The 24,566-nt window shown below is 44.0% G+C and overlaps 2 protein-coding genes across 6 annotated transcripts in view; both read left to right on the plus strand.

The window, feature by feature from the left end:
* The first annotated feature begins 925 nt into the window (after positions 1 to 925).
* On the plus strand, positions 926 to 23,202 carry TCP11L2 (t-complex 11 like 2). Of its 5 annotated transcripts, none has more exons than XM_081210823.1 (12): positions 926 to 1,070; positions 5,365 to 5,467; positions 10,760 to 10,823; positions 11,626 to 11,799; positions 12,958 to 13,093; positions 13,940 to 14,060; positions 14,256 to 14,476; positions 15,660 to 15,796; positions 17,126 to 17,316; positions 18,554 to 18,735; positions 18,862 to 19,034; positions 20,641 to 23,202. In XM_081210823.1, the coding sequence occupies exons 4-12, from the start codon at positions 11,661 to 11,663 to the stop codon at positions 20,877 to 20,879; spliced, it is 1,539 nt and encodes a 512-aa protein (XP_081066949.1). In that variant the 5' UTR covers positions 926 to 1,070; positions 5,365 to 5,467; positions 10,760 to 10,823; positions 11,626 to 11,660; the 3' UTR covers positions 20,880 to 23,202. The 5 variants fall into 5 exon arrangements, with proteins under 5 accessions (XP_081066949.1, XP_081066951.1, XP_081066952.1 ...); XM_081210825.1 differs by having other exon boundaries at positions 10,760 to 10,819; XM_081210824.1 differs by lacking the exon at positions 926 to 1,070 and adding an exon at positions 3,049 to 3,307.
* POLR3B (RNA polymerase III subunit B) overlaps positions 7,763 to 24,566 on the plus strand; it is an 80,725-nt gene continuing 63,921 nt past the window's right edge. The window contains exon 1 of the mRNA XM_081210804.1: positions 7,763 to 7,766. The gene's annotated coding sequence lies outside the window, so the exon portion shown is untranslated. The remainder of the gene's footprint in view (positions 7,767 to 24,566) is intronic.

A 24,566-nucleotide genomic window follows, 5' to 3' on the forward strand; every position in this document is an offset into this window, starting at 1 on the left:
GCAGAATACAAAAATAAGATTGGGGGGTTAGATCTATGTCAACTTCTTCTTTTCCCTTCCAGCTGGTGTCCATCCCCAATAGGGCCAGCCCAAGACATTTAGGTGAACCACAAAATGGTGCCCCCGGCCAAGGAAGAAGGTGTGATAAGAGCTACATCAGAGTCTGCTGTATCGGGATCTGCTGCCCCTGTGGATCCTGCCGCCAGAGGCAGTCACCTCAACCTGGTCTCATGAGTGGACCGGCCCTGATCCCCGGTCGAAAAACATGTTTTTATTTAAATAACTCCGAACCAGCTCACGGTTATTTTATGTAGAGAATCCGAAAGCCTTTGCCAAACTGGCGCCCTCCGCGGCTCCCGCGTCACTAAGCTGCCCTGGCTGGGGCTGACGGGAGTTATGGTCCAAAACGTTTGGCGGGCACCAGCTTGGCGAAGGCTGAGTGGAGATAAAAGCAATATTAAGTGAGCATCCACATAGGCAGCGGTTCCTTGCTTGGCGCCGGCTTGGAAGCAGCAAGGGCTCGCGATGTCCGGACGGAGCGCGGTATGGCGAAGAGGAGAGAGGTCTGCGTTGGCCACAATGCTGGCAGCAGCCCAAGACCCGCGGCGGGAGGCGGGCGGACTAGTAGGAAACCCACCATCCCAGCAGCCAAGGGAGAACTGAGGACACGGCTCTCCTTCCGTAAACACCGCTCAGTCCCCTCCCCTCTGCCGGGAAAGCAGCATTTCACCCTACGGGGGTGGAGAAAGAGCCCTGCTTTTTGGACCCACTTTCCTCGTTCCTCATGATTTGAGTTATGCACCTTGCTTGATAATAGCCTGAAATCCATTGTTTCCCCGCTTGTCTCTCTTCCGTGCCGACAGAGTTTTGCCGCATACGGGATTAAATCTCTTTCCTCCCCCCCTCTCCCCAGGGAAGTGGAAGCGTCCAGGCAGCTTGCTAATAGACACCCGAGGACTATGTATAACTAAGTGAAGCGGGGGGAGGGAGTTAAAGCCCCGGTGAGAACGGCTGAGTAGCAGCAGGAGCAAAAGGGGGTTAAGGCTGACCCTGCCTGAGGCTCTCTTGGGGTGAGTGGATCGGGCGGTTTTTTTGAGGGGGGAGGCGGGAAGAAAGCAGGTCCCTTCCATCTCTTTCGCCTCTTTTCTCGCTTCCCCGGGGGAATTTATCTATAATCCGGTTCAGCTCCGCATTCTCTCTCTCTCTCCCCCCCCCTCCCCGCACTTCAGTTCCCAGTGTGATGGAATCTTGGCTTGCAGAGGGATATTCCAGAGCTGGATTCAGCGCGGCTGGGAGGGGGGGGGAGTTCAAGGTGACTTATTTTCTCTCTGTTTCAAGATTAGAACAAGCCCTGCCGCTCGATCCTATGACCGTCCTTTTGCAAGTGAGCCGTCCTGTTATTAAGTGCGCTTACACCTGAGTAATGGCGGTTAGGGCAGTAGGCTTTGCTCCGAGCGGTGGTGGTAAACAACCCCGCAGAACCGGCGGCGGGGAGCGCTCGTGGTTTGCAAGCCTTATTGTGGTTGCGTGTCTTAAACAAAATAAAAATAGGCCCCTAAAGTTTCTCCTCTCGTCTCTCCCTTCCCCCCGATTTTCCTGGGGTGTATAATTAAGGAACCGGCAGATGCTTTTTTGTTTGTGTTTTTTAAAGAAAGGATTGTGTGTTTAACAAAGAAAACAAAACAGATGTTAGCAGAAGAGGCAACGGCGAAGGGGGTAGATTGGAGTGTGTGTGTGTGTGTGTGTGTGTGTGTTTAAATGCTTTCCTTGGAAACGCTGCTTTTGTTTTGGTCGGTCAATGCCAAAGCACTCGTACCTCCGAGTAACTGCCAAAAATACATCTGTGGGGAGGGAATAACTGAAACAGATGGAGGAAGAGGAGGAGCTTCGGGCAGCTCGCCTAAATGGGGGCCAGCGAGAGCCGCTGTTGCTCGCGCAGATCTTGCTCGACGGCTGAGCGCTGGCGATTTCGGGGAGCAAGGCAGAAGAAGGCTGCCAAATTGCGCAGTCTGATCCTATGCGTGTTTATTCTGAACTAAGCCTCCGCTCGGATGGCCGAGTTCAGCGTATGGCCTTTTTTCTTTTTACGTCCTGCATTTGCAGGCGTCTACAAACTTTCCTGCGCCTCAGCATTCATGAGGATGTCAAAAGATTAAGAATCGGGTTGACATAGGCTGGACTGATAGGAGGAGTGAAGATCCTGAATTAGGAGTGCGGGTAACTACCCCAGATGAGTGTTTAGACCCAGGGTACACCACCCTGCCCCAGAAATGTGGTGGTGGTGGTGGTGGTGTTAACATTTGTATACTGCCCTTTACCTGTAGACCTCAGGGCAGTTCACAACGTAAAATTACAACATAAAATACATAATTTCCGGATCAGAATTACTGTGTTCTGTTTAATAACACGAGAATGAACAACAGTGCTAGTTTGTGACTGCCATGATGATAGAATAAAAATGGCTAAGCAGTTTACATAAAAGTAATAAAAGCACAATAACATTCAGTGCAAATTCTTAAAAAGAAGATAAAAGCAATATATTCCTGTATGTCACAAATAAAGCTGAATACTGTACAAGAAAGAAATAATTTTTTGTCAGAGTCTAGGAAGCTTAGGTTAAGTTTTTAAGAGGCATTTAAAAGTCATTACTGTCTCCAATCTTAGTATTGGAGAAATATTTCTCTGTACTATATATGGGTAAAATAAAGTGATATAGGCAAAAAGCCCTTTGCGGTATGTCCTCCATGGCAGAACACTCAAAGGTCTCTTAAGCAGATTTGTGATTAGCTCAGCAAAGAGCAATGGGATGACGGGATGTGCTATTAGTGGATCTAAGCTGAATTAGCCAATGTGACAAACCCAAACTATGCTTACTGGGTCACAAGGCTAGTAGGAATGGCAGGAGATGGGATGAGGCAGGCCTGGTTATCTGAGGAAACATATATGGGTTAAAAAGATCAAAAAGCAAGTCAAATATCTCTTCCATCTAATAGTGAACTCAAGTGGTAACTGGTAACAGCAATGAAGCAAAACAACAGAGGAAAATGAAAGTAATAGACTTCCTCATACCAAGTCAAACCACCTAGATGGTCCATCCAGCTCAGTATTGTCTACATCAGCTCACAGAATCTCTCCCCCAGTTTTGGCAGGGGTCTTTCCCAACCCTAGCCAGAGATTGAACCTGTCACAGCACTACAACCCTTCAGGAGACCCCTGAAGAAGTACAAAACCACTTTATACTGGGGTGGGGAGAGAAACTGCCAAAACAGCCCAATGAAGATGGAGGATCCTCAGTAACTTGACAGTGGTGAGTATAATTTGGAAACATTAAATAGAAGACCATGGACGGCAGGGAGAGTGGAATGCGTAGCTGTAAGAGAAAGGCTGGCTGGTTGGAATCCCGAGGGTTCTTCTCAGGAGGGGAGACCAACAGCAACATTTTGCTGCTGGTCCCTTACTGATGACAGCCAACAAAATCTTCTGCATTTTTATTTTTGCTCGGAAGCAAATCCCACTGGGTTCAATGGACTTTACTCCCATGTAAGCATGTTTTGCAAGTTGCTAACACCAGGAGAGAGAAATTCCAAACCGAAAATCTTCAACAAATGTTGCAACATTGCATTTACAGATTTTTCTTGCGTGAGGTTTTTCTACTCTTACATTTGCAGAGAATTACAGCTATTTTGTTGAAAATAACATGTTTGTATTTTTTCTACTGGGGCCCCCAAGGCAGTGTTGGATAAACAATTTAGATGTAGAAAACAGTACTATGGGACAGGGAAGGAAGGGTTAAGCCTCCACTCCTCATGTACTGCTCAGTTCAAAATAGACGCTGCTTTCTTGGGGGGGGGGGAGTGTCAGGCGATCCAGTTACTGATTACCCACACCTTGTCTGTTGCAGCGGTAAGAAAAACCAAGGAAAACCCCAGTAAGAACTTAAGCTTAGTAAACTGCATTAACTGGACAGAAGAACAAAGAATATAGGTTAAAAAATATACCAGAATCACCTGTCTAAAAAACCTTGTAATATTATTCAGTGTAGAATAAGCCTTTTTGCCTGTACAGTCTTTTCCAAGGAGGCTAATTTGTTTGTCAAATGAAGTCTCCCGAGTGCCACCAACCATTAGTGTGTCCCATTTTTAGAAAGACCCTTTCTGATGTTTACATGAATGTAGATCACCAAATTGAGTAGTAGACGTTTGAAGTGAAAATTGCACTTAATTATCAGTAGCTGTGGAATTATTGCAATATGGGATTAAGGTGCCAAGGGCTGCTGTCCAATTTCCATTCACTGGAGGGCCAGATTAGGAGTGATGGTGGCATGGCAATCACTTTAAATGTGGGTCAAGTTAAAGTATGTATCACAAGTGTGTGTGTGTGTGTGTGTGTGTTGTGGTGGGGTATGATATAAAGAGTAAAAACAGTGTACAGGTGAGAACTGCAGAACCCTTCCATGCCTACTGCTTACTTCCCCCTAGTCTGTATCCCCTCAAGATGATCTGCCCCGCTTTCCAGACCAGGCTCATTTGGTTTATATGTACTTGGAGCAGACCTTTCTGTTGGGCCTTTGCACAGAGGCCCAATAGAAATGAATGGAGGCCACGCTGCAGTAGCGCTCTGGGTGGGTTCTGCTTGAAATTGATTGGTTTTTGTCTGCACCAAACATGAAAGCATGGAGCGCTGATTGTTAACGAAGTCATTGATTGAAGAGAGGGAAGAGTCGATTTGACTGGCAGTCCATTTACCCTAATGCCCATGATGAGCTGTTAATAACCAGGTCACACTAGAGGCACAGGTCCCAAGAGGAGAAAGATGAGGACTGATTGGAGTTCTGGGAGAATCCCCATGGGGAGGGCCAAGAGGCAGCCAAAAATCAGCAAAGGAGTAAGACATCTGATCTGGTCATTAAGTACCATGGAGAATTGGCAGGTCATGGGAAGAACCACAGCTCAAAAGTACAGCACCTGCTTTGACTGCAGAAGGTCCCAGATTTGATCCCCAGAATCTCTAGACAGGCTCCTGACTAAGACCTGGGAGAGCCACTGCAAGTTGGTGTACTGAACTACAATGGACCAATGAAAGTTATGCAGAGCATTAGCTACCAACCTTCTGTTCCTTCCCAGTGCACCCAAAGTAACTGCTTGGAACTCGCTAGAGGCACAGGAATAGATGGGTGAATAGCATACAGAGGTACCCAAAACTGAATTTGTTCATGGAAATCTCAATGTTCGGGCTTAATGATCACAGAATCGGTCTCCTTATCTTCCCATGAAGACAAGGCAGCTCCTGCTCAGAAGGTGCATCACACAATTCAATTGCAGGCACTGATCATAAATCTCTTATTTTCTTTGTCTCTGTCTGTAGACCTGCTGGGCATCTGATTAATGTTCTCAAATGCACCAAGTGTTGAAAACATTGCCTCCAATGAACTGCATCGGATTCTGTTTGCGGAACAACTCTTGAGCAGGTAGAATGTACATGTAGAATGTAGAATCTAGCCCAAGTACATCTTCTACTGCAGACACACGCCGTAGATAAACATTATAACCTTACAGTTGTACCTCGGAAGTCGAACAGAATCTGTTCTGGATTTCCGTTCGACTTCCAAAATGTTTGACTTTCAAAGCGCAGCTTCTGATTGGCTGCAGGAAGGTCCTGCAGCCAATCGGAAGCCGTGGAAGACCCACCGGATGTTCAGCTTCCAAAAGAACGTTCAAAAACTGGAACAATCACTTCCTTTTTTCGATTGTTTGGGAGCCGGAACGTTTGACTCCCAAGGTGTTCGGGAGCCGAGGTACGACTGTACTATGGTTATGTTTCGCTTTCTACATTAAAAGTGGCTTATTTTTTTAAGTGTCAACCAGGCTTGATACCACTGGTGTAAAACATCTGCCTCAAAACAGATGTTGGTGATTGCAAAGTGGTTGGAGCATGTAGCACCAATATTGTACAAGTTGCACTGGTTGATGGTACATTTCTGGGCACAGTTTAAAGGTAAAGGTACCCCTGCCCATCAGGGCCAGTCGTGACCGACTCTAGGGTTGCGCGCTCATCTCGCTCAAGAGGCCGGGAGCCGGCGCTGTCCGAAGACACTTCCGGGTCACATGGCCAGCGTGACTAAGCTGCATCTGGCGAACCAGCACCAGCGCCACACATGGAAACGCCGTTTACCTTCCCGCTAGAAAGCGGTCCCTATTTATCTACTTGCACTTAGGGGTGCTTTCGAACTGCTAGGTAGGCAGGAGCTGGGACCGAACGATGGGAGCTCACCCCACCGCGGGGATTCGAACCGCCGACCTTTTGATCGGCAGGTCCTAGGCTCTGTGGTTTAACCTACAGCGCCACCCGCCTCCCCTGGGCACAGTTTAAGGTGGTGCTATTTACTTATGTAGTTTGGGACCAGGTTACCTAAAGAAGCACTTTCACATGTATGAATCTGCCCTTGCCTGAAAATCACCTTTGGAGGACCTTCACATACAACATAAGCATAAAGGATGGGGCCTTTTCAGCAGTGGAACCACAACTGGGGGGCATGTGGCCCCTTCACCACAGGCCTGTGAGCCTGTCATGACATATTTCAGGTTGCTTCCCCCTCAAACTCTAAGCTGGTTCTCTTGGTGTGAACTGTTGTTGAAATGACACTAGATGTTTTAACTGGTTTTATTCTTCCAGCAGTGGTTTCATATTTTCGATACCTCTATGTTCGATTTAAGTATATTGTTATTTTTCATGGAAGCTGCCATATGAGGACTTTGCTCCTAAGAGATGGCCTGAAACGATATTAAATAAATATATTGGAGAAACATGAGTGCTGATTGCCATTTCACTGTCCATTCACTGTCCATTCAAAAGGAAGAACGTGATGATGGGCTAGTGAGGCTGTATTTAGGTTAAGAGCTTATCCAGTATATCTGATTTTTTTTTTCTTTAGCGGAAGCTAAACCATATCCAGTATGTGTCTATTAGGATGAATGAATGAAACTCTTGGAGCTCTTGATCTCCTTTCTCTTATTTTGGCCAGGAGTCTTGGGTCTATTTTTAGTCCCTCTCTAGGTCCCTGATATATCCTTGTGTCAAATTTGCACAGATTGCAAGTTTGCCCACTACAGTTTTCTGGCTGATGCTAGCCTTAGCAGTCAGCTGGTATCTGGTGTCCAAGATGCTGTACAGATTGTTCTGATAGATCTCTTTTAAAAAATCTTACTCAAATCTAAAGTGATGCCTATGGGAATCCAAAGAGTGCTTTGTCAATAAGAAATTGTTTTTATATATGAAATTGCTTCATATATATGTTTTTAATCGTAGGTGTTAAATTGCTTTGAGATGTTTCACAGGAAGTGATTGATTTATTTAAAGATCATTTGTTTATTTATCAAATTGGAGTTGGAAGAGACCATGAGAGTCATCTAGTCAACCCCCTGTAGTGCAGGCATCTTTTGCCCAATGTGGGGCTCAAACCCATGTGCCTGAGACTAAGATGCGTTCTTTCTGTTTCTCTGTACAGTGATTTGTAGCTTTTGAAAAAAAGGTTTTGTGTGCTCTAGGGTAGATGTGTGAAAACACAGGACACCTGGGTTGTGGCTTTCTGCTCTGCATATTGCCACATATATTTTAAAGGGAAGCTACATTCTGTGCATTCTGTAATGGTTTTTGTTTCAGAATATGGGATGTTCCGTAAAAGTAAGAGACACCTGGCAGATTTATTGACTGTAAACAAGACACCTAACTCTGGCACTTCATGCAAGTATAGGTCTGCTGGCTGGTTAGCTATGAAATAGCTTGAGTCATTTGCACCATGTGAAAATCTAAATTCCATTTGGTTGTTTTTAATGGGATGATGACATATTTGCTTCCTGTCTTACACGGGTTGACTCAGATGCATGCCTGGAAATCTTTTTCGTTGTTGAGCTACCTGAGCCACATTGAAAATGATTGCTGTTCCTTGGCACAGGAAGTGATTTCACCACATTAAATCCTGAGATGCAGAAGCTTCTCCCTACTATCTGTGTGAAGAGTTTGGAGGTCCTCTTTCCATCACTGGCTCTCCAAAAATGAGAGCAGGATCCAAGTGAGCAGCTATGCTGGATAGTGGCTTGTTCAAATCTGTCCTTATTTTGAACTTAGGCCACATTCACAACATACATTTAAAGTACTATGATACCATTTTATACAGTCATGCCCCCCATAAGAATTATGGGAGTTGCAGTATGTTGCAGAATTGTTAGGAGACCCCTATTCCCCTCACAAAGGTACGATTCCCTGGAAAGAGGGTTTGATTGTTAAACCGCTCTGGGAATTGTAGCTCTGTGAGAACAGGGCTCTCCTAGCAATCCTCAGCACCCTCAACAAACTACAGTTCCCAGTATTCTTTGGGGAAGCCATGGCTGCTTAAATGTATAGTGCTTTAAATGTATAGTGTGAATGAGCCTTTAGTTAGGTGGTCTTTGAGTGGCCTGTCAATTAATTGACTGGTCTTTTGACTGCTTATTATTTGATTGTGGTTAAACATTGTCAAATATTTCATGAAGCTGATAACATTGCTGTGTAGGTGGCAGCTTTAAAAAAAATAAAAGATGCATTGTATTGTCATTTGCTAGCCAGAGTAGGAGTGAGAGCTATTTGCTTTCAGCACAGCAGCAGTGGGGGTGGGGGGGGGGAGAGACAAAGCCTCTCCTACTGGCCACCTGCTCTGAGTGCCAACATCTGCAAAGAGAAAAAGGAACAGAAACATCTCTCAGTCATTTTAAACAATAAAAAGCCTCAAGGTAACTTGACAGGATAAAATGCAAGACATAAAAGCAATGTCAGGAAACAATGCAAAAGGCTCATTCAGTAACATGTTTCATAACGGCAAGTCCTACCCACTAGTGTTTGAAATTCGCCAGGCACATTTTGCACCTGGCTACCAGCCACCTGCGACCTAGTGAAGATGCCCAGGTGCCAAAATGGCGCCTGGCATCTCCGTCATCTGGAGGTGCATTCCTGGAGATCCTTGGATCTTGACTATTTTCACACACTAGCAACACAACCTGTAGAATTATATTAATATTTTATCTGCACAATCAGAATGAATTTCGGGATCCAAAAGGTTGTACAGTGGTACCTCGGGTTAAGTACTTAATTTGTTCCGGAGGTCCGTTCTTAACCTGAAACTGTTCTTAACCTGAAGCACCACTTTAGCTAATGGGGCCTCCTGCTGCCACCGAAGCACGATTTCTGTTCTCATCCTGAAGCAAAGTTCTTAACCCGAGGTACTATTTCTGGGTTAGCGGAGTCTGTAACCTGAAGCGTCTGTAACCCGAGGTACCACTATATTGAAAAATATGACTTTTGAGCCATCTGGCCCCAAAATGGCAACTAGGCATACCGTTTCAGTGACTGTAACCCTGGTTTAAGGAGCCATTTGGCACCTAGCTTATATATCTGAGTTTCTAACCCACAACACAACATAGGAAAACCACTGTAGGAGGCAACATTAATTAGCCAAAGGCCTGAGTAAATAAAAAGGACTTGGCCTGGCGCCTAAAGACTGGCAGAGATGGTGTCAGACATGTCTCCCTAAGAAGAACATTCCATATGGAGTCAACCCTGAAAGGTCCATTCTCATGTGGCCACCATTCACACCTCCTTTGGGTGGGGAACACGGAGAAGGGTGTCTGTTGAAGACTGTAGGGTTTGGGTTGGTTCATATGGAAAAAAAGTAGTCCCTAAGGTATTGTGGTCTTCAGCCCTATAACTTCCTAAACGTGAGTCTCCAGCTATTGTTGGACTACAATTCCCATCATCCCTAGCAGGATCAGTGGTCAGGGATGATGAGAACTGTAGTCCAAAAACTGCTGGAGACCCACATTTGGGAAACCCTGCTATAGGGCTTTAAAGGTCAAAGCCAACACTTTGAATTGAGCCCAGAAACAAATTGGTAACCAGTGCAGTCAGGCTGGAGTTGATGTAATCTATTCAGGTCTTCTGGTCCCAGTCACTAACCTATGACCAGCTAGCCATGGTTGCTGGAGGAGCCATGGACGCATAACCGGTGGCTTCCATATTTCATTGGACTAGAACGCCCATGATTCATCACCATTGGCTATGCCAGCTGGGACAACGCTTGGAGGGCCACAGTTTCCCCATCCCCAGACTACCCTCTGCATATGATCTGAGCATAGGACTGCAGCATTAATGGGTTCCTGAACCTAGGAAGCTGACCTATACGGAGTCAGGCCATTGGCCCATGCAGCACTTCTTCTGCGCCATTGGTCTTCCAGTGGTGGGTTAGGACTTGCTGTTAGGTTGTAGCCTGATCTAAGGTGGGTTGCAGCAGCAGCATTACTACCATATAAATCTCCAGGATTTCAGGTAGGGGTCTTTCGAGGTCCTACCTGGAGATGCCAAGGGATGAAACTGGGACCCTCTGCGTTCCAAGGAGGTGCTCTGCTCCTTGGCCACAGCCCTTCCCTGATGACTCTCTGATCTGTTAAATTCCTGGGAAGGGTTGAATTTGAGTTAACTCTCTGTCAAGTGTGACCATTATTTCACAACACACAAGCAGCCCAATGCCCAACCCTAACTTTGGCAAGCCATTGTGTTTGCCTTAGCACTGCCTCTCCCGTCTGCAAAATAGATGGAAAATAGTGTGCTACTTAACAGTTTCGTTACAAGAATTGCAACAATAATGTATGGACCTTTGAATCCTTGTGTTACATAAGTGTTCAGTATTTAATCTGGTAACTTCCAGGGGCGGTTCTGTTTTTTTGTTTTGCAGGAGAACTGCATCTATCTCCGTACAATTGTGAAAGTCACATTCTGTGAGCTGCTGGCCTAAGTAGGTTAGTCTGATGTTTTACTCGGTGACAAAGAATTCCCCTCACACACACCTTCAAAGTCCTCATTTAAAGTCCCCCCTCCCCCACTCCAAAGGACTAATTGCTTCTTATCAAACAAAATATATTGGTGGGGAGAAAAAGCTTTGCATGGTGAGCTAGGACCTTGCCCCATGGAGACAGCGGTTTTATGTTCTTTTGTTTAAGAGCTTTTTCTAAAACATCCAAGCTCTATACTGTATATGCTTATTATGAAAACCAAAGGCCAAACAGGCTTAGTATGGCTTGATTCAGCTTCATACCAAAACTAAACTAACTAAATTCTGTTTCAACAGGCAAGCATTGCTTGTTTTGTGCAATGACATCTGTGTGTAGTGACTTAGGGCACCATCCCCTTGCGGCCCAGGTGCTTGTGGAAGGACTTTAGATCCAGTGAATGCCCTCTGCTAATGGAAAAGTGGGGAAAGGGGTTTTATTTGTGGCAGATTCCTCCTTCCTCTTCAGCTGCAGTACTTTTTTTAAAAGAAGATTGACTTCAGAGGTTTGGGAGACACCCTACAAACAGGGTGAAAAATGGCATGGGTGGCCTTGGAATGGGAAGCACATATTGGCAAAATCCTCATGCCTCTCCTTTGGGTCATGGCTTTGTCCATTGGATCAAAAGCACTTCTGTGAGTGGTGCAAGAGCACCAACCTGGAGTCCACCTTCTAATAATAATAATTTAAAAAACTGAAGTGCGTTTTGTAAAAAAAAAAAAAAGTCCACCTGAACAGGTCTAGATGACTTCAATATGTTCCCTCACCCCAGGTTCTGTGTACTGTATTGACAAAAGCGATCCCAAAATGCCTCTCAACGATGAGCAGAACGGTGACTGCGATTCTTCCCGGTTCTCCGAAAGCACAGCTTCTTCTTCCAGCGACTCCGAATATTCAAGGCAGAGTTTCACCAGTGACTCTTCAAGCAAGCCCGGCTCTCCAGCTTGTAAGCTAGCATGAGCTACTGGTGCATGTGGCAGGAAATTTGAGAAGCACTACCTTGTGTGCAAAATTGATGTTCACATTTGGTTTCCCCGCCACACACACACACACACACACACACACACACACACACACTTACTTTCAAGGGTTTCATCTGCTGACTTCACTGTACAAGAAATATCCAAGCTGTAGGCCAGTGTGGGGAAGCAGTGGCTGTCTGGGTGTTGCTAGCCTTTATCTTCCATGAAGTCCATATTCTCTTATCTTTTTTGGAGGCAGTGGGAAATCACAAGTGGGGAGAATGCTATTCCTCTCGGGAGCTGCTTGCAGGTTTCCCATGGGCAGTTGGATGGCTGTAATAACAGGATGCTGGACTAAATGGGCCACTGGCCTGATCCAGCAGGACTTTTCTTAGGTTCTTAACTCCCATCAGGTTCAACTAGTTTGGCCAATGGTCAACAGGGATAGATGTTGTAGTCCTGCAACATCTAAGGTAAAGGGACCCCTGACCATTAGGTCCAGTCGTGACCAACTCTGGGGTTGTGGCACTCATCTCGCTTTACTGGCCGAGGGAGCCGGCGTACAGCTTCTGGGTCATGTGGCCAGCATGACTAAGCTGCTTCTGGTGAACCAGAGCAGCGCACGGAAACGCTGTTTACCTTCCCGCTGGAGCGGTATCTATTTATCTACTTGCACTTTGACGTGCTTTCGAACTGCTAGGTTGGCAGGAGCAGGGACCAAGCAACGGGAGCTCACCCCGTCACGGGGAATTGAACTGCCAACCTTCTGATCGGCAAGCCCTAGGCTCTGTGGTTTAACCCACAGTGCCACCCGCTTCCCTTCTCCTGCAACTTCTAGAGGGCCACAAATCTAGATGTATGTTTTAGTTGAAATTCCTGCATTGGGTTGGACTAAATGACCCATGGCGTCCCTCCCTACTCTCCAGTTCTAAGACTCTACAAAATTCTCCACCTTTGCTCCAAGCAGTTAACTACTATTATGGAAAGAGGCTGAATGTTTATATAAATTGTGTTTATGTATATTATTGGGTTCACCCTTTATCATCTCCACTTACAAAGGACTCATTCAGAAATATTAAAGCTCTGAAGTGTTTTCATGTTAAGCTTTGACGCTAAACATGTTTTCCCTTCCTTTGTCCCAGCTACAAGCCCTCCCAAAGTGGTTACATTTGATGAAATGATGGCAGCAGCAAGAAACTTGTCAAACTTGACTCTGGCTCATGAAATTGCTGTAAATGAAAACTTTCATTTGGAGCGCACTGAACACCCACCAAACAGGTAAGCAAGAGGGGTTTAGTAATTTCACCGAAGGGGCTTTAGGGCCCTAGCCAAGTTTTTCACCATTTAGGGTTGGACAGGTAGACTGAGATGTTTCACTTTGGCCAACACAACAGGTAGATTTGTGTTGGGCAAAATGCAGTAAAACAATAAATTGAGTTTTAAAGCAAGAAAAGACACTGGGGGCTCTTAAACTTAAAATGTATGAATCACTGCTGCTTGGCAGCTAAAAAAAAATTAAATCCACCAAGTGACTCCACACATTCTGATTTTCCTATGGGAATGGAAACATGATTGAGGGAGAGGTTTATATCCACGTTTAATTAAGAAGAAAACCTCAATATGCATAGAAACTTTCCAGTATTGCATATCCAATTCTTTCTAGGAACAATTTTTCCCTAGTTTTCTGTTCTAGCTGCAGTTGTTCTGGTGGGACCACTCCCACGACTTCAAATTATATAATCTGGCACAACACTCCTTGACATCAACCCAAATGCCTCTCCCATAGGGATGTGAGGAGGCATCAGTTTTCATTCCAGCCTGTGTTTGTCACCTGCAGCGCTGTTTCCATCCTGCTGCAACTCAGTTGCTAACAAAAAACACTTATTTGTCTCTGTGTCTGCTGTGGTGGAATTTTATGTAATTACATCATTTAAAAATTGATTGCTTATTGCTGTTGTTTTGACTCTCATGGTTGTATCAACCACAGAAAAAAAATACACACACACACACAAACACACACATATATATATAGACTGATACAATGTGTGTTTTATTCAGCACCATTCATTTCAGTGCAAATGTTAACACTGTTAACTATTTACATTATTTTCCTGCCTGCCACAGCTTGACTAGAAGGGTGAAGCAAATTGTGCACCAAGCATTCTGGGATCGTTTGGAGGAAGACTTGAATGAAGATCCTCCCGAATATGAACATGCCATCAAGCTGTTTGAAGAAATTAAAGAGGTGAGTTAACCTTGGGTTTCTTTTTTCCTCTTTTTCTTTTGTCAGCTTAGGTCCAGCTATATAATTTTATCAGTACAGCAACACTTCTGTTCTAATCGTGCTCACACAAGACCTGCATCACCACGGTGAGCCAGTTTAACTACAGCTGCTGCACCTTACTTGATTCGTGTGTGTGTGTGTGTTTAAATATTTCAGATTCTTCTTTCTTTCCTGAACCCTGGGGCTAACAGGATGCGAAGCCAAATCTGTGAAGTTCTCGATGCCGACCTCATAAGGCAGCAGGCCAAGCACAATGCAGTTGACATCCAGGGTCTTGCAAACTATGTCATTAGCACCATGGGGAAGCTGTGTGCTCCAATAAGGGATCATGACGTCAACCAGTTAAAAGCTACCGGGAACATTGTTGTATTGTTCAGGTTGGTGTGTGGTTTTCCTTTTTAACATTGTTCTTTATCATTGTTCAAAGAATTGGCGGAAAGCTTGGATTTTTCAAATATAGTGATCTGGAGTGGGATTCAGGGTTTCCCAAACTTGGGCCTCCAGCTGTTTTTGGACTACATTTCCCATCATCACTGACCACTGGTCCTGCTAGCTAGGGATGCTGGGAGTTGTAGTCCAAAAAAAAGGGAAACCCAAATTCAGGGCTGCCGAGAGGGTGCATCTAGGCCAGCAACCTTGTTGCATTTTCCCTTCATGCTGCTTGTTTGTATTGATTCTAACATTTGTAGTTTTACTACTCAAACATGCTGCTCCATCTAGTAGCCCTTTCCATGAAGCAATCATTTCACAGAGGGATTGCCAATGTGGCACCCATGGACATCTTCCTCTGATGCCCACAAAGCCTCTGAGTGCCCCACTTGCTACCCACGTGGTCATGAGGTGGTGAAAGTGGTTGCTTTTTTCTCCTTTGAAAAGTAGAGCTGAAGGACGATGTTGCAAGAGTGATGCTTGTTCCTCCCTTCAGCTCTCCATGCTCTTCAAGATCAAAATTAATTATACTGGATCCAGCTTCTACGCATATTCCTTGTGTGGGGCACACAAAAATACATCTGGGCCAAAGGGCTTTTGCAGGCACCTGCCAAGCCCTGCCCATTGTGCTTTGCAAGCACTGATCACCCGCTGTACCTCAAAGTGGGTCTGATTTTGTATTAAGATGTTTGCTATCTTCCTATGTCTATTGAAGCCATTGTGACATGGGAAATCAAGCAGTGATGTGAAGGGGAGTCCTTGGATCATTTTAGTGGGGTTTTGCTGGCTTAACTGCAAATACACTATTTTAAAGAGGTAGTAGACCAGAATATTTTAATCGCCCTGCTTGTGAGCATTTAGAAGCTGTGCATTATATTAACACAGAGATACTACAAATGCACAGAGTAAGTTCATGAATTGCCATGGCAGTGCCTAATAATAGTTTGACTGTGTTGCAATTTATCTTTGATGCTTCAGTAGTGGGGCGGTTGCCCTTTGCAAACTGGACTACTGGGGAACCGAGATAAGCCTGTGTCTCTGCATATGCTGCGTGGTGGGGAAAGGACAACGCAATCAAGTTTCCTATGATGACATGGCTGCAAACTATTTTTGTTTGTTGTATTCTTACAGGCAAATATTCCACGTCCTGGATCTCATGACAATGGATATGGCTAATTTTACTATTCAGAGCCTTCGACCTCATCTCCAGCGTAACTTGGTGGATTATGAAAGAGCAAAATTCCAAGATATACTTGAAGAAACGCCAAGTATGTCCTTTGTTTACATAGGCGGGTATATAGCCAATGGCCTGGCGATGCAGGCAGCTGCCTGGGGCCTCTAGTTAAGAAGAGGTCCAAGGGGAGATTTACATTTTCCTTCCTCCTCAATGAACTAAAAGCTCCAGCAGGAAGAAATTTGATCTTTTAAGCCACCTTCTAAAACCTGTTCGTGGTGCTATACCAGAGAAGCAACCTTTAAACAATGCTTTTGGTCAGGAGTGTTAGCCAAGTCTCCTTATTCAGTATATGAGAGACCTGCAAGCTATACAGTATTCGTGCAAATCCTTGGACTCCAACCTACTGATACAACTGATGATGAGAATTAATAATAATAATAAAAATAATTTTATTATTTATACCCCGCCTATCTGGCTGGGTTTCCCCAGCCACTCTGGGTGGCTTCCAACAAAATATTAAAATACAGTAATCTTTTAAACATTAAAAGCTTCCCTAAACAGGACTGCTTTCAGATGTCTTCTAAAAGTCTGGTAGTTGTTTTTCTCTTTGACATCTGGTGGGAGGGTGTTCCACAGGGTGGGTGCCACTACTGAGAAGGCCCTCTCCTTGGTTCCCTGTAACTTCGCTTCTCGCAGTGAGGGAACCGCCAGAAGGCCCTCAGAGCTGGACTTCAGTGTCCGGGCTGGACGATGGGGGTGGAGACGCTCCTTTGGGTATACTGGACCGAGGCCGTTTAGGGCTTTAAAGGTCAGCACCAACAATTTGAATTGTGCTCAGAAATGTTATATTCAGGCAGTGTTTTCATCAGGGGACACTGTGAGTGCTGCACTCCTTTGTCAGGGATGGGGGGGGAGCAGAGAAGTTGGGGGGTGTTGCTCCGTTTCTGGTTGAGAGCTAAAGCACATTCAAGGAACATGTCGTGTGGAGACTCAAATATAGTTAGGGGAAAGTCATGAGAAAAGAATAAACTGTCATGTGAATGCAGTTGCTCTTCCAGGAGAAGGCCCTGCCTTCCTCCTGCACAGTCTGTTGTGATGCTGAATGTCTTGTTGCACAGGCGGAACTTGTGCTGACAGTGGCTACGGCACCAGAAGGGCAGCTTCCTTCTTGCAGTGAGTGCTACCTCCATTGCAATACACGCAGCGGCATTATAATACAATGCAGGCAGAATTGCAACTGGTCTGCTATGATGTGTTCTCCATCAAAGAGCACTGTAGCTGTTCTGTGCCTTTCTGCAGTTCTCTACTTCTACCTCCTTTTTGCGAGCAGGGCCTTGGTGTTTGCCTCCCTCCATAGAGTGCGCCTCCCCCAGCTGTGCAATAATAAAACAGTTTCTGTTTTCTGTCTTGCAATGTTTAGGTGCCCTGGACTTGACCACAGAATGGATAAGGGAATCTATACAAGATGAATTGTCTTCTCTTTCCTGTGAAACATCTTCGCATGCTGGTGCTAATGGAATGTCCAAAACAAATCTGAGTCCTACTTCGGTGCTAACAAACAGCTACTTGAAACTCTTGCAGTGGGATTACCAGAAAAAGCCTGTTCCTGAGGTAAAGCTCGCTAAGACGGGGACAGGAAACCTGTGGGCCCTGCAGGTGTTGGGGGACTACAACTCCCATCATCCCTGACCACTGGCTATGTTTACCGGGGCTGATGGGAGTCCAACAACATCTGAAGGGCACAGGATCCCCAGCCCTGATTTAAGAGCTTCCTCCTCACCCACCATGACCAGTCCCAGAGCATAGTTTCCTATCTCCATGTGAAGAAAGTAGCCTTGAAGCAAGTTTGTGGGAAGGAAGGCAGGCTAAGTAGCCAAAGGAACTCTTATGTGCTGGAATGTGCAGTCTTACATTTAAAAATGAAGATGCAAAATAAACTTTTAAAAAGGCCAAAATGCACACAAGAAAAGTGGGAAGTTGTCACATGGATGGTTACTACAATTCACAGAGTGCTTTCAGCAATCAATCCATCTGACAAAGGGCACATTCACGCAATGCATTTAAAGCACCATGATGGCACTTCAAATAGTTATGCATCCCTCAAAGAATTCTGGGAGCTGCAGGTTGTTAAGGTTGCTGAGAGTTGTTAGGAGGCCCTTGTTCCCCTCACAGAGCTACAATTCCCAAAGAGGTTTAACAATCAGCCCCTCTTCCCAGGGAACTATGGGAACTGTAGCTCTGGGAAGGGGTTATAGGGGTCTGCTAACAATTCTCAGGGGACGCAGGTGGCGCAGTGGGTTAAACCACAGAGTCTAGGACTTGCTGATCAGAAGGTTGGCGGGTCGAATCCCCGCGACGGGGTGAGCTCCCGTTGCTCGGTCCCAGCTCCTGCCCACCTAGCAGTTTGAAAGCACGTCAAAGTGCAAGTAGATAAATAGGTACCGCTCTGGCGGGAAGGTAAATGGCATTTCCGTGCGCTGCTCTGGTTCGCCAGAAGCGGCTTAGTCATGCTGGCCACATGACCCGGAAGCTGTACACTGGCTCCCTTGGCCAATAAAGCGAGACGAGTGCCGCAACCCCAGAGTCGGTCACGACTGGACCTAACGGTCAGGGGTCCCTTTACCTTTAACAATTCTCAGAACCTGTAAAAATTTCAGATCCCAGGTTTATTTGGAGAATGTCATGGCTGATTTTAAAGTGGGATAACTTAAATGTATGGTGTGAATGCAGTCTGAATGAACTCCTTTGACAATAAATTGAACTCCTGGTAAAATACATATCTTTATATTTGGTCTCATTGGGGATTTGATTGTTTTGTTGACACTCTTTTCTAAACATCTTATTCCAGACATTAATGACAGATGAAGGTCGTCTTCAGGAGTTAACAGAGAAACTGAATCAGTTGAAGGTTATAGCGTGTGTGTCTCTCATAACAAGCAACATGTTGGCTGCAGTTATTGAGGGCATTCCCGATTTTGTAGACAAACAAAAGCGGATTTCATTTGTGCTACTTGAAGGAATGAATAAGAAGTAAGTATTTAGACTTGAGTGTTGGAACTTACTGAAAACCTATATGAAAAGTCAACATGGGGGCAGGAATCAAAGGCAGTATCTGATAGAATTAACATGGTTTTCTCCTCACCCCCCTTTTTGCAGGAGTTTTGATCTGAAAGAAGCTCTTAATGCAATAGGTATTCGTACGTGTAGTGAAATAAATGAGTCGGTGACTGAGAGAGGCTTCCCACCACTAAATAAGGAAGTGCAAACAAATTTAGTAGGGCAGCTCTGCAACATCGTTGAGGAAGACAATCCTATCAACTCCTTAATTGGTTAGTAACTTAACTCACTGGCTACAGGCATCTTAATGTTTTAAGTGTCTTTGTCATTGTCGTGATTTCAAATAAAATTGTGATTTCCAGTCACTATTATCAAATGGCATGAGAAAGGCTGCCCCCATTGACCTGGTTCTCATGTAATGCTAAGCCATGGCTTAGTGTGAATGCTCAGGTTCCTAGAGAGATAGTGGCTGCTTTGTTTCTCCTCTGGTCTTGCTGCTACTGCAGTGCTGTGAGCTAAACCATAGTTAGACTTAGTGTATCATCTGAATCAGGACTCATGGTTTGTCTTGACAAGCCGGGAGCTGTAGCCAAAACGTTTGTTATATGGCTTATGCCTTGTGGGTTTATCTGGCTTCGGATGACACACTAAGCCAAACTAGGGCTTAGCTTGCAGTGGCAGGACTGAAGCAGGAACACACTGGCTATGATATCCCGTCTAGGCTTAGGGCATTACATGTGAACTTAGCCGCTGTGTGCACTTCAAACTTTGTTTGTAGTTCTTTGTATAACAGATAACTTCAAATGGACTGAAGTCTGGAATCAGTGTATGTAAGCCCCTATCTCTGCAATTGGGGAGGACAACAGACTTTGTACCTCTCTCTACACACATTCGTTTATGCCTGAACAGAACTTCCACACACTGAGTTGTGTGTGCAGAGGGATCTGTCCATGTGTTTGGTTGAAGGGTTTCTGACTGTAGATCAGGGGTAACTAAATCTGTGTGGTGGGGTTTGCTGCTATTACTCTTTGGCCTTGCCTGGTCATCTTACCCAGTTCTACAGAGGAAAAAGGCAGTGGTTATATAATAACTACAGGAGCTTAATCTCCCTAACTACTCCTTGGTTGATCTAGGCAACTGCACCCTAAACATTCTTGTTCTTCCCGCCCTCTAAAAAAACCCCCACCATACCTAAATGCCACCCCTCCTGACTGGGACAGAAATGCAAGGAGTATGTTCAAAAGAGCAGAGGAAACAGCTTGCTGTAATAAGGACTGGCCTCCTGATTTCTGTCTCTGTCCCTTCAAGGCCTTGCTGTAAACATGCAAACCCATGCTTCAGTGCAGGAATTGAACGCAGATTTTAATTTATCTTCACAGGAAATGCAGAAACCTTCCAAAGGCTACTGTACTGTAGCAAAACAAGTTGCAATCCCAACCTTAAAATTGTTGATGAGATGTCCACAGCACTATATGTGGGTGTCTTGAGATAGTGACACCTATGTATGTAAACCTCCTCAGCAACTTGATCATACGGGGTTTCAATTCCTGGGAAGTCTGTCCACATAGATGGACATGGGCCTCAGTTGTCCACTCTTAGCACATGGGTTTGGGGGTGGAGCCTGTGTTGAGGCTGTGCTGCTTCTTTCTATGTATGCATGGATGCTTTTCGTGCAGCTAAAACATGAAGGGGCCTACTTCAATCATATGTAGAACATTATGCTGTCTGTCTTGAATGATACAAGCCAAAGTTCAGTTGCGCCCAGGTTCTGTTTGTGGGTTGACCACTCTCAGAACAGGATGCTAGGCTAGATTCACTATTGGCCAATTCTTACTTTCTTTAATTCTAATTATGTGATGTGTTTTCCCCCATCTCTAGATAAACGGATTCATTTGTACATGAGAAGCTTGCTTGCTTCTCCAGGCTTTCAAAAGTCTACGCCCACAATTCCAGGAGGCCTTGCTGTGATTCAGACTGAGATAGAGACCATTGGATCACAGTATGCCAACATTGTTAACCTGAATAAACAGGTGTACGGACCATTCTATGCAAGTATTTTCCGAAAACTGCTCTTCAGTGAAGCAAGCAAAGCAGAGCCTGAACCTTCTACTAACTGAAATATTTGGGTCTCTTTTGTTCCTTCCTGGTCACAGTATTTATATTGTGATTTGTATTCTTCTCAACGTGCATGGCTTGCAAAGATGACTGTTACAGAGAGATAAATCTGTGTGTCTAAGTGGGCTAGACCAGAGATACTATATATAAATAAAATGTCCCCTGAATATGCAAAGTTACTAAAAAAAAATTAAAGAAATAATTCTGTTTATAATGGCAGATTGTAACATTTATTGCACTTGCTTACTGTAAATGTATTCTCTTGCAAACAGTTGTGACATGTTGGAGAAATGCTTGCTGATGTTTTAGTAACATGCTTATTCCAATGCCTTCAGAGCAATAAAACTGAAGTTAGTGGTTCAGATTTGATCTGAATTAAAATATTAAGCTCTTAACCCCAACCCCACCGCTCTTTTTCCAAATTGGCTTGTTAACAAAACCCTATTTTCATTCCTCCATATCCCTCCTTTGGTTCTGTGCTGGCAACTGTGGGGTGGGGTGGAAGGGGATGGCTCTCATCAGATTGCTCCTGAACTGCTGCCTGCTTCATGAGCAGTCTTCAGAGCAGCCCAGTTCCAAACTGCTTAGAGGTATTAAAAAACAAACAACCCCCTGCATAGTCTAGCTGGCACATGGAAGGGTAATAAGTGCACATTTTTGAAGCAAGCCACAGGAATGTTTTGATGTAGTAGATTGCTCGAGAGCCTGCATTATTATATGCAAACTATATATTTATATATATTTGCATATCTCAAACTATTCAATATAGGAAAGCTTCATTACTTTGGTTATCTAATCATCCCTTTTATACCAGAAATGAATCATGACTTGAACAAAATTACTTCTAGGAAGTACAATTTATAATACTAATTCACTGTGATCTTTTTCGATAACAAACTTGTTAAGTATATAAACCTTATATTGGGAGTCTCTAAATACTCCCAATTGATATTTTATATCCCTAAAGTGTGTTTTTGGTAAGAATGAATTTTTATTCACTTTGGGAGTAAGGTTCAAAACCATTTGCCATGCAATGTTTTTGATGTGTCTATCACAGAGGACCTTGATATAAAAAGCATTGTAGTTTTTATTGGCAATTTTGATTTTTTAAATAAAAAAATGGAAATGTACGACCTTCTTTTTAAAATCACTACCAAGTATATCTCAGCTATCTCAGACTAAGGCTGACTTCCTGCCTGAGGGTGGGGAGAGGCAGAATTATTTCTTTCCTTCCTACGAGTTTTGATTTCCCTGTGGGATTAAGCAAAATGACAAAATGGCGAATGCGTATTCAGTTATTGTTCAGTTCAATGAATTCAGTGGTGCTAGTGATAGCCATATGTGACTCTACAGACTACTCTCTCAAACCACACAATCCTTTTCAAGATGCCTTTGGAAGAGAGTGTTCCTTGCCCTGCACTTGCCTTGCACTAAGATAGCCTTCCCCAGGCTGCTGCTCTCCTGATGTTGCAGGACTCCAGTTCCCTTAACCGCTGACCACTGGCTATGCTGCTGGTGCTGCTGTCAGTTGGAGCACAACTACATCTGGCAGGGCACCAGGCTGAGGAAGGCTGCTCTAAGATTCTATGTCTAATTACAAGGAATATGAATTTAATATATATTTTTCACGTTTTAAAATTGTTAGGCTGACTTGGAGAAACTCTGCTTTGTGGGAGCTATTGCAATATAAAGCTTATGCTAACAATAAATAATAAGACTTGATGCACAAACTATTTGTATCAAGAAGCCAATAGCACCCCAAATTCTGATAAGGGAACTCTATACTTTCTTAAATTTGAAAGGAAAATATATTAAATAGTCTAAACTAATATGTGTGACTTAGATATGGCTAGGTTATGTTATAAACATCCACAAGAAACCTTATTGTAATCATTTTATTGTGGTATATATCTTTTTCTGTTTTCTTAAGCACTCTGCGGGAGTCAAATGGAGCCACAGTCCCTCCACAAGATTCTAATTTACCTGGGAAACAATAATATTTATTAGAAAACACTCATGCAGAGGCCTAAGAGAAAGCAAGCTTTGTTTTGTGATTTTATAAATGACTTTAAAGGGGCATTTTATATAGCATGGTATGTCCATTCAGCAATATTTGAATGTTTTCTAGCTAATGTTCACAGCCTTTTGGATGTTGAAATTAATCAGTTAACTTGTCCCTCCTGCATGTTGTTTGCTGAAATAATCCAAATATGTTTACTTTTGTTAGCTTAACGAAAGCAAGATAGTGTATGTAACTGGTTTGTGAGATGGGTTTTTCTGTGTGTTAATATTTCGTATTCATTAAAATTTGTTTGTGATTTAAAACGTGGAGATTCCCTCTCATTTAAAGTAGTAAAACAAAAAACAAAAAATGCAACTGCAGAGACCATTTATTCTTGGCTATTTTGAATGTGGACACTGCAGCCCAAGTTGGGAACAGGTCAACTGATGGCCAAATGAAGTTCAGCTCTGCACAGACCCATGAGAAGCCACCATTGCTGACAAATTCAAAATCGAAGATTTAGAACCTGGGAGGGCCATAGCTTTGCAATAGAGCATCTGATTTGCATGCAGATAATAGCATCCCTGGCATCGCTAAGTAGGGTTGTGAATGTCCCCTGTCTGAAATCCTAGGGATCTGCTCCAGTGTAAACAATATGGTAGATGGACCAATGGCAGCTTCTGATGTCCCTAATATGGATCGCCCACTGTGCTCCACTTTTGCCACTATTCACAATGGTGTGAACAGCTGTGGGCAGGGCATATCACATGAAGGAAATAGGCTGCCAATACAGTTCACAATCTCTCCTTTTGCCACTATTCACTATGGTGTGGGCAGGGCATATCAAGTTAAATAGCTGCATTTGTTTCCCTATGAGCTATCCCTATGAGCTGCCTATTGGGCACACTTGGCATCTTCATGTAAAAGCAATACTACTTTAGCCATGGCAGTGGGAGCATTTGTTTTTAATTAAAAATTACTATTAACAATAAGCAAAAAGGGGCCAGTACAAGCCATTAGTATGTACCTGTTGCCTTCATTGTTGTTGGGACTAAGGAATACTTAGCAGCAGAATGAAAACAAACTGCTGCCACCTAGACATATGCAATAGGTTGCAGTAGGTCCAAGCTGCCAGTTGGGTTGCCATCATATTGTTAAAAGCAGCATTAAACTGCTAACCCAACCACTGGTAGTGATCCAACATTTGAGGAAGGAGACACCCAGAATCAGTCCAAGTGACGGCATATGATCACAATGGTGCCTAGGTTGAATCAGGTTACGTTAAAAAAATTCCTGGGTTAGTAGTTTATTTCTAAGGTCAGGTAGGTTCTGTTCTATGGATACCAATCCTTTCTTTTCTTGCTTTCTATACAGTGTGGTCTGTGACATCTGCATGTCAGAAATCCAACAGGCAAAACTCTTCCTGGCCGAGATGCGGAAACGGGCAACTATAAATACACCTATTGTACTTCTGCCTATCATATAACTCTCAAAACATATATAATCAATTAGGAAAGAAGTGGCATGAACGTTAAGTATCTAATACTGTGGTGCAATCACAAAAGAAAGTTATATTTGTTGAATTTTACTCTATTGTGATGAACGGGGATGATTAGCAGATTCCTTGATGGGGAATCTATACCAGCGGTTTGTGTTTCTATTGCTCCCATTCGAGCAATTTCACCAA

Source organism: Podarcis bocagei (assembly GCF_964188305.1).
Source record: "Podarcis bocagei genome assembly, chromosome: 10".
Lineage (NCBI taxonomy): Eukaryota > Metazoa > Chordata > Lepidosauria > Squamata > Lacertidae > Podarcis > Podarcis bocagei.